Source organism: Lathyrus oleraceus, chromosome 1, assembly GCF_024323335.1.
Source record: "Lathyrus oleraceus cultivar Zhongwan6 chromosome 1, CAAS_Psat_ZW6_1.0, whole genome shotgun sequence".
In the NCBI taxonomy this organism is placed as follows: domain Eukaryota; kingdom Viridiplantae; phylum Streptophyta; class Magnoliopsida; order Fabales; family Fabaceae; genus Lathyrus; species Lathyrus oleraceus.
The window spans coordinates 289,781,902-289,797,473 of NC_066579.1; the positions used below are offsets into that span (position 1 = coordinate 289,781,902).

General features: G+C 35.3%; 1 protein-coding gene across 1 annotated transcript; it reads left to right on the forward strand.

The window, feature by feature from the left end:
• Positions 1-9,866: 9,866 nt before the first annotated feature.
• Positions 9,867-15,256, forward strand: LOC127130996 (damage-control phosphatase At2g17340). Its single transcript, XM_051059947.1, has 12 exons — positions 9,867-10,227; positions 11,133-11,198; positions 11,284-11,350; positions 11,456-11,524; positions 12,181-12,321; positions 12,554-12,682; positions 12,799-12,885; positions 14,016-14,090; positions 14,165-14,242; positions 14,319-14,396; positions 14,484-14,546; positions 14,912-15,256. The coding sequence occupies exons 1-12, from the start codon at positions 10,058-10,060 to the stop codon at positions 14,990-14,992; spliced, it is 1,104 nt and encodes a 367-aa protein (XP_050915904.1). The 5' UTR covers positions 9,867-10,057; the 3' UTR covers positions 14,993-15,256.
• Positions 15,257-15,572: the final 316 nt, after the last annotated feature.

Below are 15,572 nucleotides of genomic sequence, written 5' to 3' on the forward strand. Positions count from 1 at the left end.
GGGATCTTGAATTTGCGAGGAATGACCACATCAGAGACCAGTCCCAAGCTTTCGAAATCCAGACCGGGCGCCTTCTGACCCTCCATAGCTAGCATGCGTTCTTCCAACAACTTATACTTATCCTCTTTTGGAGAGTACTGTTCATCTTCATAATCTCCATCGTCGTCCTCCTGGTTGAGGGGATCAGCATTCTTATCTTCCGAATCATTTTCTGTCTCCTCCTCTTGATCCTTCGGAAGTCTAATCTTGATTCCCGCAGCCTGTCCTTTACGCCTTCTTCCCGGGTTAATGTAACTCACAGGTTTCTGGTCTTTCTTCTTCTCGAGCAAGAGAGCCTTCAGTTCCTCCTGCCCTTTGGATAAGCTCAGCATCATCTCCTGGAATTGAGCATTCTGAGCCTGGAGATCTTTGACAGTTTGTTCGAGAGCCATTTTTCTGTTTGCAATAGGAAGACCGTGAGAACATAGATCCTTTAGAATACCTGTTATGCAATGTTATGTCATGCTATGCAATGTATGAAATGTTTTCAAGGACTTTTGGAATTTAACTTTGCGTAAACCACCAAAAAGAGGGAAACTTTTATTAATAACTTTTTTTAATCAATGTTCATTACAAAAGGAAATAATAAAAATACAATGAAAACTCAAATCTCCCAGGGACGGCTTCTTTTCGGACGAAGATATGTATTGAGTCTTCGTTCCTCATTAAGCTGGCTGGTGAGCTCTAATACTTTCTTCCTTTCTGCAACGAACTGAGTCTCAAAAGTATCCCTTTCCTCTCTCAACTGGATCCAGGATCTCTTTAATTCTTCAATCTCGGTAGGCATATCTGGATAAGGAATGATCTGAGGAGTACCTCCTTCAACCTCTGGTTCAACAATCAGCGGTCCGACTGCAAGGTATGGCATGACAAGTTCACGAGCTCTGACGCGTACCCATCTGAGATAAGGTTCCATAGGAATAGAGTTTTTCTGTCCTAAAGTGCTTCTTTTCACCATGCCCCAGGCTCGTATAAATCTCTGACGGAGACCTTGGGAATCGGTGTCATAGTCAAACACAGTGCCTTGAAGGATTACTTCATGTGGACCATCTCTTCGAGCATAACCAAACTGATGTAGGGCTAGAGCTGGGTTATAAGTAATACCTCCTCTTATCCCCAGGAGTGGTACGTTAGAGAATTCTCCACAACGGTCAATGATGATAACATTTTCTTTGAGATGAGGACACCAACGGATGTCTGAATGGGAGAGCGACATTATCCTTTGAGACCATTTCAGATTTTGCTCATTCTTCAAGACTGATTGAGGAAGGTGCGAAATAAACCACCTAGACAATAGAGGTATGCAGCACATGAGAGTCCCTTGCCTTTTCATAGTACGGGTGTGAAGGGAATGCAAAATGTCTCCAAGCAAGGTAGGCACAGAGTTATGAGTGAGAAATATCTTAATAGCATTCATATCTACGAATTGGTCTGGATTAGGAAATAACACCAACCCATAGATTAGTAATGCTAAAACGTCTTCGAAAGCATGGACATTCATAACCTTTAAGAATTCTCGGGCCTTATTTATCAGAAACTTGGCAAGTAAACCCTTAACTCCACTTCTTGTTACCCAATTGGTTTCAATATCGGACTTTGTCATGTGTAAAGCTGCGGCAACTTCTTCAGACTTCGGAATCTTTTCTAAAGCACTGAAAGGTGTTTGATCAAGAATAGGTATCCCAAGCAGCCTGGAAAATTCTTCTAATGTAGGTACCAACTGATAATCTGGGAATGTGAAGCAATGATATTTAGGATCGAAGAACTGGAATAGGACTCTCATCATTTCTTCTTTGAAACCAGTGGTAACCAAATTGAGGAGAGAACCATGTTTCTTGATGAACTAAGCCTGATCGGGAAGTTCTGACACTAAATCCTTTAGTTGAGGAGAGATTGCTACAAAATTGATCCGAAGGGTCTTTCTGGAAGCCATAACCTGTTTAACAGAGCAAAGCTAAATCCCTAAGTCCTTGAAATGGTTAGTACAATGTTATGATGCTATGATGTTATGATGTTATGATGTTATGTAAATAGCAAGCACAAGCAAGTCACACAACAATCATTCCTAGGTTTTAAGGCTTGCATGAGTTCCATAGGTAAGTACCCTCCCCACTGAAGTCTGGTTGGTTCAACCTGTCCTAGAATAGTAACCGGGTTCTAGAAGGATCTCAAATCATTGACCTTCCCTTAAGTCCACTTCAGCGCAACACCAAGCGGTTGACCAAAATTTCCTTAAAGTCCAATCTCAAAGAGTGTAGTATCGAGTATCAACCAACCCCAGTCGGAACCGAAGCCAGTTATCTCACTACTTTCTAATGGCTAGGATGAGTCAATTAGGGTTCTAAAGGTCTGGTTAATGCTTTGATGACACCACGCGGAAGCCAAATTTTTCCTCAAGTAAACATGAGGAACATCAGGACATCCAAAGTGTCACATTAACCGTAGCCATCATTTTGACCATTCCAGTATACGCCGGATAGTCGCGATGATCTTTTGCTACTTACCTAAGGTACACTAGATCCGGGTGTAGGATCTTTCACTCAAGCATAAAATACCCAAGCAATCCCTTAAAAGTAAATCAGACAATTTGAATAAGTGATCTTGTTTTTTGAAGGTAACCTCTCTTTTTAAGTCCCCAGCAGAGTCGCCAGTTCTGTCATACGGTGAACTGACTTTATGTGTTCTTGCTTTGTAAAGCAAATGTTGCGGATAGCAAGAGTCGCCACCGACTTTTCTTTTATCCAATAAGGAAAGGTGGAAAAGAACAGGAAAGACCTTAATTAGATTTTGGGTTCGGGAGGTACATTATACAAAGGGAAGGTGTTAGCACCCTTTGTATCCATGGTTATCCATGGGCTCTTAATTGCTTGATCACTTATGTTTATCTGAAAAAAAGGTGTTTGTGAATTGTTTAGAAAATGTTTTGAAAGGAGAATTTAACTTTGTAATGATTCTTGCACGAATGTATACAAAGTGGTTATCTCGTTTAGTTTTGAAAGTTGTTTAGAAAAATATAACTCAGTAATGATTCTAGTACGAATGTATACCAAGTAGTGATTTTCTAAAAGATGTTTTGAAAAGGTGTGAGGTGTGAAAAGCATTTCAAGTTGTGAGTAAGCAATTAAGGGTTATACCTACCCAAGGTCTTTATGGGCATTTCCTATCCTTATGAGGGTAAAATTGTCCTTACTATTGAGAAGTAAGTAGTTTTATCCTTTGGATGTAAAAAGGGTCATCGTAGGGTCATCGATTGGTCATTAAAGGCAACATTTGTAAGGATACCTTAGCATTCGAAGGGACGATCATCATTTAACCGTAGGCTACAACGAAGGGTCATCGAGGGGCAAAATCATGTATTCGAAGGCAACATCCGAGGGACTATGATTTATTTTATAGGGACGTGATGATTTAACCGAAGGGCCTTTGCTAAGTGTATCCCCACATTCGCGGGACATGACCATAATACCGGAGTCGTAGGGTAACAAAGAGAGGTCCAGGATCACTTATTTAAAGGCAAAGTTTTCCAATTAATTAGATAGCCGTAATCAATTAGGTAATTAGAGTGAATTTCCATATTAAAATCGATTAAACAATTAGGATGAATCTCCACATTAAAATCAATTAAATAATTAGGAGGAATCTCCACAAGGGTATCCCACAAATAAAGTGGAATACCTAGCAAGCTACTTGTTCCTGGGAATATGTGAACCCTTACAACCTTCAGCACACAGGTCAGAATACCAAATGGGGGTGCAATCGAGGATTACACCGCAAAGGACAACACGGCAGTAGGAATGTCAGGCAAAATAACGCATGATTAACATAGAACAGATCAAATAAGCACAGAACAGAACACCCAAAATATTAGCGACTGTCACGTTCGCCTCTGCCTCGCCTAGCGAAGGCCTAGCGAATACTCGCTACATGCTCGCTTAGCGATGTGCTAGCGGGCGGCTGCGGGTTTTGAATTTCAGAACAGTATGACCTCAGCCTGCTGCACGCCTTATGGCGTCCAATACACAAATTACATGGTTCAGCATTCACAATATTCAGGCACACTTAAATTCACATGCAAAACCTCAAATATGTTTATGAATTCAATTATAATATCACATGCAAATTAAGAACATAAAGCGGTAATGGTAATACAAACCTGTTTGCGACCGAATTGCAACCTTGAATTGGCAAGTCGGATTGAGTTGGGCGGAGGTGACTTTGATGCGGATGAGCTTCCTTCAGGGTTTCCTTTAGGGTTGCTCTGAATTCTCTTGGTTAGCCTCCAGGGTTTGTTGTGCCTTTTTTCTACCTCCGGTTTTCCTTCCGTTTTTTCGTTTTTCTTTTCTGAATGAAGTCCTTGGTATTTATAATAGTTTTTGTGACCTAATGGGCTCAGAATGAAGCCCAGAATTTTCTGGTATTCGCAAGCTTCGCTAGGCGAGTGGCGTAGCGAAGGGTTCGCTAGGCGAAGGATTTGCTCGCCTAGCGAGCATGCCAGTTTGGGCCATTTTCTGGATTTGGCCATCTGTGAGCTGCGTCTTGGTTCCTTTAAGGTCAATGCCTTGGAAAATAAGTTGGGGTGCCTTAAAAAATGTCTTGCAAAATTAACGGGCAAATTTTGGGGTATGACAATACTGAATTAATTAATTCAGTTTTCTACACATGTGCGATGTCACAGGCATGATGTCGTGACATCGTACATGACATGTTGGTCCAGTTGTTGAATTTCTTCAACCCAACATATTAAAACAACAGAGATGAATACATTATTTATTTTACAAAATTAATGCCAATCCTAAGGTATTAACAGTAATGTTTTGCCAAAAAATGACCTCTCATACCTACAATGATAAACTTATGATTCATTATTTTCAGGATAGTTTGAGTGGGGCATGATTGAGTTGGTATTTGTATTTAGAAAGAATTTATATCCAGTCATGGAAGTACTTAGCCAATGCATTTTTGAAGCAGTACCAGTATAATCTGGACATGGCTCCCAGTCACACACAGTTGCAAAGCTTATCTTATAAGAGTAGCGAATCCTTCAAGGAATATGCATATTGGTGGAGAGAATTGGCATCCAGAGTGCAACCACTACTCTTAGATAAAGAGTTGATTGACATGTTCATTGATACTCTAAATGTCTCTTATCTTGAAAGAATGATAGGAAATGCATTATCTAGCTTTTCTAATCTTATGATAATAGGAGAACGCATCGAGAGCATGCTAAAAAATAGAAGAATCCAAGACGCTTCAAGCATCCAAGCTAGTGAGACTGAATCCCTCAATAGTTCCCAAAAGGAAGAAGAGGCTGAAACCATTGCAGTCGTGGCAAAGGTCGGGCATTCTGATAATGCACCAGCAAGACCTTATGGTCCTTCATCTTCTCAGCAATCATCATTTCCAGAGCCTTGCTACTCTTATGAGAAACCATCAATGCATAGAGCATCGTACCAATAACCATGGATTACTCCTCATGCAAATCAATAAGCCCATGGTCGAGGTTACCAAAGTTAATGTCAAAGCCAACCTAGGACTCACAACAATATGGGAAGAAGGAATGCTCCTCTCGATCCAATTCCTATGTTATATAGTCAACTTCTTCCATATCTGATTCAAAGCTCACTGGTGGAGCCCAAGTCTCTCAAGTCGTTTCCAGAACCATACCTACCTGGGAACGATCTTGATGTGCAGTGTGGATACCATGTTGGATCGATGGGGAACTCAACTAAAGACTGCAAAGCTTTCAAAGCCAAAGTTCAACAGTTGATCGACAATGAGTACATATCCTTTCTAAAAAGAAGCCTGGTAGTGCATGTCAACCTCTCTCCCGAATGAGTTCGAAGACTTCATGGAGCTCCTCCTAAGGCCAATCATTTAGACAAGAAGACATCTTCAAACATTGGAAATCAATGGACAATTTTTATCATTTGCATTTGTAATTTCTTTCCTGTTAAATGCTACTTGTTTTTAAACATTGTTGTTTTGAATGGTGATATTAATGAAATAATCATGCATTTTTTGAATGAATCATTTCGTTTCACTCGTTTATATCAAAAAACAAAAATATACATCCATGTTTCTCTCATTCATTCTTTTTTATCAAATTGTTTTTGTAGCAAAGATTCAAGGGAGAATGACGGAAAAAAATTCCCATAATGGTTGAAGGTATGCTTTTGGATAAAATCATGTTGATGATGTACATGCATTGTTTCAAATCCCCAAACACGGGAGAGATAAGGAGTTAGTCCCTAGTTAGCCACTTCGAGCCTAGAGGTAGGAGTTTCTTTCGGATCTTAAAATCCTTACGCTTAACCTGAGGCATTCATAGATCATTCATGATACTTTGGGGCATATATAGGTTGCCTATATATCAACCAAACTTGAATCATTTGGCATAGAGATGAAGCTTTGTTTGTGTATACCTTAACTCATGGTTTCATTTGATTCATTATGTTTCTATTGTTATACTAACCCTCTAACCATTATACTAACTTGTTCATATTGTACATTGATCATTGTAACTTTTCTAACTTAACCACTTAATCAAATCATTAACCTTTAACCCTTGAGTTGATATAGTCTTCCTTTTGTCAAGCTATTGATAGATGAACTTGGGGTTTACATAACTTTCATTGTTACAAATCTATTTTAAGTTGGTCATTGATCATCTTTAATATTTTGCATCAATGATAAGTTATCCCCTTATGCATCATATTTTGAATCTTTTGACCTAAGGATAGATAATCCTCAAGTGTTGTACTTGTACATACTACTAGCCATACTTAAATTTACTAACTTTGATTACCACTAACCATTGTTATTATCATTGTTACTTTGTTATTTACTTTTATGTTGTTACATTGCAATTTACATTGAAGTACTTATCACCATCATATTCATTGTATAAACTCACCATGCATATTTATTATTATCATTTATCTTTATTGTCATCATACATTAAAAACAATAAAAACATGATAAAATGATAATACCAAAAAACATTCATTCCATTTGTAATCAACTTGTACTTAAAAGATCTCATCTTAGGACCTTTGCTTGGAGGAACTTTCCATACTTTGTGATACTTGGTTTTTAACTTTGGATTTCATTTGTAACTTACATACTGGTTGTAAGAATGGTATCATGACACTACCCTAGGGAAACATGTTTATAAGATTATTATCCTTTGTTAGCTTATGTCACTTTTGCACACACAAGACGTTCTCTTGGGCTACCTTACAATGAAACCCTTTACTTTTATATTGGTTACTTTGTATATCCATTACATTACTTAATTTCATAAATCAAATAAACAAACCCTTGATTCAACATCAAGTGACATTTTCATAGTCAAATTCAAAATACAATAAAACTACGATTAGTATTTTGCGTCAAGAGCCTTAAGTGGTGGAGAATGAGTAAGAATGAAATTTTTCTACCCTTACTCTGATTATTTTTGACACAAGACGCTTGACTTGTTTGTCTAGAATTTTCACCTTCACCCATATACTTTATTACAATCTAATCTCAAACATCTTTTTCATAAACCCTTATTCAAGATAAAAACAATACAACCCATCAAACCTCATTTTTTGTGCCTTAGGACATCACACAGAAAACCCTTTTTCAAGGTAAAATCAACCAACACACACATATTTTACTATGCCGAACTACAGAGCTCTGATTCCTCATGATACATAGGCATAAGGGTCAAACCAAAAACCCCATTCTTTTACACTCTTTTTGAAAATAAGAATAAAACAATAAGCAGATAAATACCCCCATACGCCGATAACCTAAATGGTTCCCATGGAGTACCATGGACGTGAGGGGTGCTAATACCTTCCCATTGCATAATAGACTTTTGAGCCCAAGTCTCGGTTGCGAGACCGATTCCTATTCCGTATTTGCACTTCCCGTGTGCACCTTTTTTCCTTGGAGGTTTTATCGACTATTTCTCCTCTCCTCTCCCATAGAAGAAGTCCAATAAAACTCGGTGGTGACTCTTCTGTATTGCGCTTTCTCTCTTCGAGACATGACACATTCTTTTGTTCAGTCCGTCCAGTTCCTCGCTCCGAAGCCTCGGTAGCGACAGTGGTCTCATATGCCTCGTCGATACTATGGTAAGATGTGGTAGCATCATATGGTTATCAGTGGTATGGATGATGCTCTTGGTTTTGTGTTTGAGTGTGTGACATGAATTAATCGCGAGTTTGGGTGTATGTGGTTTCATAATCATATCCGATTGATTATTGGGTGTATGTGGTATGGTAGTGTTGTAGGGTTGATTGTTGGGTTTGGTACTGTTGTGAGGTTGATTGTTAGACGTATGATGATGAAGCTCGTTATTGTGGGCCGATCAAATACCTCAGGTCAGACATAAACTGTATTGTTGTAACCAACTTAAACCAATTCATATAATTTCGAGTTGGTCTAGAATCGTCTGACATGATAGGTTCGTTTATGGTCTGTTGATGTTGATGCTTCCATTGACGACACACATCCTTAGCGAAGTCTCTCCAATCAGAAAAATTTCATTGAACATAGACTCTAAGTTGATGCCATTGTCCCAAACACATCGGGGGATCTGAGATTTGTTGCTGCATGTCGTTGTCCCAATTGGGATTTGAAGCCAATTTTGAATGCATGCGCCATTACTAGTGACACATCCTCTTTTGTGCAATTTTTGTTTGTTTGAAATTTGAGTATTTTGATATATAATTTGAAATGTTGGTTATTTAAATATTAAATTTAAAAAACTTGATTATTTAAAAAAATTCTAAATATAATGTACCGTCTCATAATCACCATTAAAATATTAAATAATTGTAACAATATTTATAAAAAGATAATTTAAAATTTTAATTCTCCACTTCTCTCTATATTTAAATTAAATTTTTAATAAATTTAATTGAAATGCATTTAAAGTATAAAATAATTTTACACAATTAATTAATTATATATGTTAAATATTAAAAATCATTTTAAAGTATAAAATAATATAAATGAATGATGGTGATAAATTGATGTCGTAAAAATGGACACTAGTTAATCTCAGGCCCGGTCCTGTGCATATGCAGTATGTGCTGCAGGCTGCAGCACGGGTCTCACATTTTAGAAAGACCCCAAAATTTAATTTTTTATTTATTTATAAATATTAATAAAAATAAATAAAATGTTATTAAAGAAACTCAATAATTAAAAAAAATATTGATAAAAATTTAATATATATAAAAATTAAGATTGATCAAAACTCAAAATAATTATAATTAAATTTATTTTTAATTAATACATAATTATATTTTTAATATATTTTTTTAATTATTATAATTATATTTTTTAAAATTTTAAATCTATTTTTTAAATTAGAACGGGACCTCCGATATGATTGGGCCGACCCTGATTAATCTCATTTTTAATTCTCAACTTCTCTATATTTAAAGTAAATTTTCGTGTTAGATTAAAAAAATCAACCTTACAATTGCATTGATGAAATTTATTTATAATGAAAAAAATACACTTAACCTTCTTAATAATAATAATAATAATAATAATAATAATAATAATAATAATAATAATAATAATAATAAGGGTCTTGTTAACTTATGCTCTTCGGGCACAAGTTAATGCTACTATTATTAAAAATTTTGTGTGGAATAAAACAAAATTTTAAGTTTTAAAAAATCAAATACACGCATTACAAAAGAATATTTTTATAAGTATATCATTGATTTGTGCCCTTGAAACACGTGTTAGCATTACTTATTAATAATAATAATAATAATAATAATAATGGTAGATAAGATTTATGATTCACTAACTTTATTGTATTTTATTAAAATTATATTAAATAAAATCGAAAGATTACTTTTGAATAAAGAAACAGTTTTTCCAGTTTATAGCGTAAGGAGTGAGCGAAAAAGTGAGAAATCCTTAGCTTCTTCTTCTTCCTTCAGAAAAACTCAATTCACATTATCATCATCACTTCTTTGCAATCGATTCCATTTCCGTTCTCAACATGGAAAGCGCATCAGAGCTCGTTGAATTTCCATTGTTGTTAACACCAATTCATTCTCATTACAGGGCTTGCACTATTCCTTATAGATTCCCTTCTGATAATCCTCGAAAACCTACTCCCAACGAAATCTCATGGATTAATCTCTTCCTTAACTCAATACCCTCTTTCAAGTATGTATATTTTTTAACCTTGTTTTTAAAAAAATGATTTTTTTATATAATTATTTTGGTATGTGATTCGCTGTTTTAGATCGATTATTGTATAGCCTTTTGTTCATTTTGATGTTCTTTGTGGTAAAAATTGTTTTTTTTTAGCTTCTTGTTTACTAGATATAATTTTTGTTGTGTAGTTGTGTGTTATATCATTAGAAATGGTTTGTGTGGGTTCCAAAGTTTTAAATACTGTAGCCCCGGCCTCATAAAGGCTTTCGCTATTTCGATCGGTACATGTGTTGGGATACTTGTTGTTGCGATACTGATTGCGGTCGTCTCGTTGCAATTTGAAATGGTTTGTTTTGCTGTTGTTTGTGGTAAAAATTGTTTTTTCTTCTTCTTGTTTATTAGATACTTATATATATATATATATATTTTTTTTTTTCATTAGAAATGGTTTATGTGGGTTCCAGGTTTTAAAATACGGTTGCGTAAAGGCTTTCGCGATTTCGATCTGTAAATGTGTTGCGATATTGATTGCAGTCGTCGCAATTTGAATTAACTATAATTTCTTCTTCATCGTAAAAACGGTGAATAACAGTATCGATATCGACATATTCGAATATTGTTTTAACATGCCCGTTTTCGTGGTAACGGACTGTTTTAAAACCTTGGTGGGTTCAATAGGATTAGAGAACTTACAGAGATCATGTTGTTTTACACAAATAGTAGATGCTTGGTTCAGGATTTGATCTCTGGCGGGTGCGTATGAAAAATATATGTTGTGATAGGTCAATCACTTAAGTGGATCTCAGTTAGTACCAGTGATTAGTCTATACAGTTGCAGGGCCAATTTCAGGAATTGGTGGTGGTGATTGTTGTTGTTTTCTTGTTTACATTATTTGTTAATTTTGATTTGGCAGGAAGCGTGCAGAGAGCGATACTTCTGTTCCCGATGCTGCAAATAAAGCTGAAAAATTTGCTCAAAGGTGATCTGATTCTTCTTTCTTTTCTTTTTCGTTTGTAGTGTGTGATTTTCCTAATTATATCTATTTTTTGCTTTTCCTGGAAAAGGTATGCTGATATACTTGAAGATTTCAAGAAAGATCCCGAAAGTCATGGTGGACCACCCGATTGCATTGTATGTTGAATAATATTGACAAAATTATACCCTAATAGTTCGATTGTCTATCTAATTACCTTCTTTGTTTTAATTTTTGATTTGTCGGGTGGGGCGATTTGCTAGCTTCTATGCAGACTTCGCGAGCTAATACTCAGAGAATTGGGATTCAGTGATATCTTCAAAAAAGTCAAGGTAAAGTTGTCTACAATTTCGGATCCTATTTGTTATTTGTTACTGCTGTGCAGCCATAGATGATACAATGTGGAAAAGTATTGTTAAATAGCTACTTTAACGGTACTATAACATAGCGGGATTTAAACAAATCTATATTGTTTTGAGACACTATTTAGTACAAAGCGATAACATTCGGATAACGGCTATATTGGACTGTAGCATTGTAGTGTGGAGGAATTTGAATAAACCGTTATTTTTCTCGATATATGATTGAGAACATCGATGTTGAAGAAACGTGTGTGCCTATCTAATTGTAGGGGTTGGCTTGTGTAACAACATCTTGCATGAATATGGAGGAAAGTATAATGCAATTGCTATCAGATTTAGTTGACTTAAAGTGTCTACATTTTTCGACTCATGGTTGGAATTGGAATAATCATTTACTTACACCTTCCGACCAAACTCCGGATTACCTGACTCCCCTTTCTTCGAGAAATGGAGGATGATGACCAAAAAACAAACATTTACTTGCCAAAGTGGCATGAAATTTCAACAAATGTTGTTGTTGATTTCAATTAGAGAAGGCTGTGTCGTATTAAATGATTTTCTCAATGAACTATGTAGTTTGAGTTTCATTGAGATATACTAATCACTTTTCTGATTGGGTGCTATAGGATGAAGAAAATGCAAACGCCATCTCATTGTTTGAGAATGTTGTTCTTGTTAATGACGCCATTGAAGATGAAGGCAAGCGAATTGAGAATCTAGTTAGGGGAATTTTTGCAGGAAACATATTTGATCTTGGCTCAGCGCAGGTAGAATGATTCCTTTGCATTCTTTTGATAACTTCTCGATAACTAAAATTAGAGTAAATGTTACTTTGGTATTTTGGTCTCTAAATTTGTCAGCTGATGTTAGTATGTTACTATAGCCTCGGAAGATTTTTTTTGCTAGTAATTACAATTACAAATCATATGCAGGAGTACAAGAGAATCATATTTACGTGTAGTTTAAGTATTAACATATTCGTTTCACGATTCCTTGAAGCTTGCAGAGGTTTTCTCTAAGGATGGAATGTCCTTTTTGGCAAGTTGTCAAAATCTTGTACCTCGACCTTGGGTTATTGATGATCTTGATGATTTCAAAGTGAAATGGAGCAAAAAGTCATGGAAGAAGGCAAGTTTTCATGTGCATAATCGATACAATTTTAAAATGATTTGTTGATTTTTGTTTTGTTTTCTGGCCTACTCTCTGCAGTGGCGGTGTTGTAATGTGTTCCCTTCATGTTGCAGGTTATTATATTTGTCGATAATTCTGGTGCTGATATTATTTTGGGCATTTTACCATTTGCAAGGGAGCTTCTTCGGCGTGGGAGTCAGGTTTGTCCATATTTTGTTTATTTATTTTACATAAAGAAAATTCATTATGACGTAAGATAAGATATTACGACGAGATGAGAGGATGAAAACACTAGAAGAAAACACTTCAAGAAACACAAGACAACTAAGAAAGAAGAGAAAGGTCTATTTGTATAAACAAACTACGCTTATCATGCTAGTGTTTGTGTATAAGCTATTTCAGTTTTCGTGTAAGCTGTTTCATAAGCTATTCTAGAAAGCAGAGCCGTCTCATGTTTTTAGAGGCATTGTGTAGATTAGTTGCAGTTTAGTCATGACAAAACAAATAGAGACTATTTAACCGTGATAAACATTTTATCAGGCCCTATTTAGTCAAGGTTTATTCGTGATAAATTTTGGGCCCTGTGTGGTAGCCCGCCTTTAAAGATGATCCTACTAAAAAATTTATGAAAATAGGTTGAAAATAACTTTTGAATATGTCATTAGCTAATTTCATAAGCTCTCTTGTAGAGTCTTACAAGTGGATATGTCGTAGATAAAATCAAATAAGACAATTCAAACTAGTCTAAATCAATGAAGAAAAAATATTTCAAGTGGGTAATTAATCTGTTAGGGAAACCCCATGTGCACGTATTTCATACCAAGTAAAAACTAAATGCCTAATTTTGTACCAAAATCAAGTGTTGCGTAGTAACAACTCAGATGATAGCTATGCAGGGATATCAGATGTAGACTGCATTGTTATAGGTATTTTGACCTATTTGAATTGACTCATTTAAACTTATATACTGACATAGTCTCTTGCGAGACTGTTTGACTGTTTGAGAGCGTATGGAAACAATTTATAACATTTCCATAATTGTTTTCAGTTTCTTTTGATAAGCTTTCTAAAATTGTTTATGAAAACAGCTTATAAAAAAATATAAAACTATTTTGTTTTTTATTCTAGAAATAGTTTATACATAAACACTTGTATGTTAAGCATTTATATTATGAACACTTAATTAAGTTGTTTATCCAAACAGATACTTCATTGGTTTTAGCAGAATTTTAGTGGATAATAAATACGTTTGAAACTGAATCTGCTTTTGATGTGCCGATCTTACGGCTTCTATCTTCGGTAAAGATGATGTGATTCTGTTTGAATGCAGGTTGTATTGGCTGCAAATGACTTACCTTCCATCAACGATGTGACATATTCTGAGCTAGTTGAAATCATTTCAAAGGTAACGCGAAACATTTTTTCGATAACTTTCACTATTATCACATTCTTTGCTAACTCGATCACATTTGTTTCCAGTTAAAGGACGAAGAAGGAAAACTTGTCGGTGTCAGTTCATCAAACCTTTTAATTGCCAACTCTGGCAATGATTTACCGGTAAGAAAATGAACAATGTTAAATTATGGTATTTGAATCTATGACATCGAATCTTGCCTTATTCGATGGATTGCAGGTTATTGATCTTACAAGAGTGTCACAAGAGCTTGCTTACCTTGCTAGTGATGCAGATCTTGTCATCTTAGAAGGGATGGTGAGTTGTTTACTGCATTTGTTCATCTGGGAGTTAGTTACTGTAATTTCAATGAGATAGAAACTAATGATATCTTTCTTCCGACAGGGCCGAGGAATCGAAACAAATCTGTATGCTCAATTTAAATGTGATTCCCTTAAGATTGGAATGGTAATATGCATTTTACCATATTATTTTACTTCTCAATTCTCATAACAATAAAGAAAACCTTTGTAGCACCGATACTTATGAAAAAAGTGTATCAGTGTCTTTCAGACACTGAAACGACACCGACACTTACAATAAAAAAAGGGTATCAGTGTCCGTGTCTGTGTCAGACACTGACACGACACTGACACTTACACTTGAGGTTACGTTCAATTTATTCATATTTTTTAATTATTACTGGTGTCAATGTATTGGTGTCTTGTGTGGCGTCTCTGTGTGCGTGTATCATGAAAGAAAACGTCCGTGTATCGTGAAAGAAAACTTAAGATCGAATTAATTATCCTAATTTTTGTATTATTTTTCTCTAGGTAAAACATCCTGAGGTTGCACAATTTCTCGGAGGACGCCTATACGACTGTGTATTCAAATACAATGAAGTTTCGAGTTGATAAATCTCATTCTTTTGTCTGCTAATATGCTCTACATACTCTCGGTATTGGCCTGCCTGAAACTAGATGCTGTCTAGAATGTCATTTTAGTATTTGAAAATGGCGACAAAACTTGACATTTTTACTTGTAATAACAAAGTTATTCATTCTACCTACATACATGGCTACTTCTTTGTAAGACTGTATGTTACTGATACATACAACATGTGCGATAAGAGTCAACCGGTTCTAAACTTGCAATCATAAGTACCATATTTTTACAAAGGAATAGTTGTATTTACATGCAAAGTTATACTTGAAGCTTCTTAACTAAACCTTGCCACACTTTGCATGAAAATATCATATTGTCTTTTTATTAAAAATAAAATAAAATAGAAAGCTGTCAAACTATATATATATATATATATTTTTTTTTTTTTCTCTTTAGTTTATACCGAATATTGCTTATATTTGACATAAAGTTAACGTTTTCAACAAATTCTTAACATAATATAAAATTTTCATGAGCTTAATACCATCTTAACATAAACTTAACATATCATAAAATTATCGGAAATTTAACATAGCATAAACTTAACAT

Excerpts from the sequence above, each read along its gene's own strand:
- LOC127130996 (XM_051059947.1), top strand. The coding sequence starts at position 10,058 with ATGGAAAGCGCATCAGAGCTCGTTGAATTTCCATTGTTGTTAACACCA. Across the intron at positions 12,322-12,553 it reads TTGATCTTGGCTCAGCGCAG|CTTGCAGAGGTTTTCTCTAA; the intron begins GTAGAATGATTC and ends GATTCCTTGAAG. Across the intron at positions 14,243-14,318 it reads ACTCTGGCAATGATTTACCG|GTTATTGATCTTACAAGAGT; the intron begins GTAAGAAAATGA and ends GATGGATTGCAG.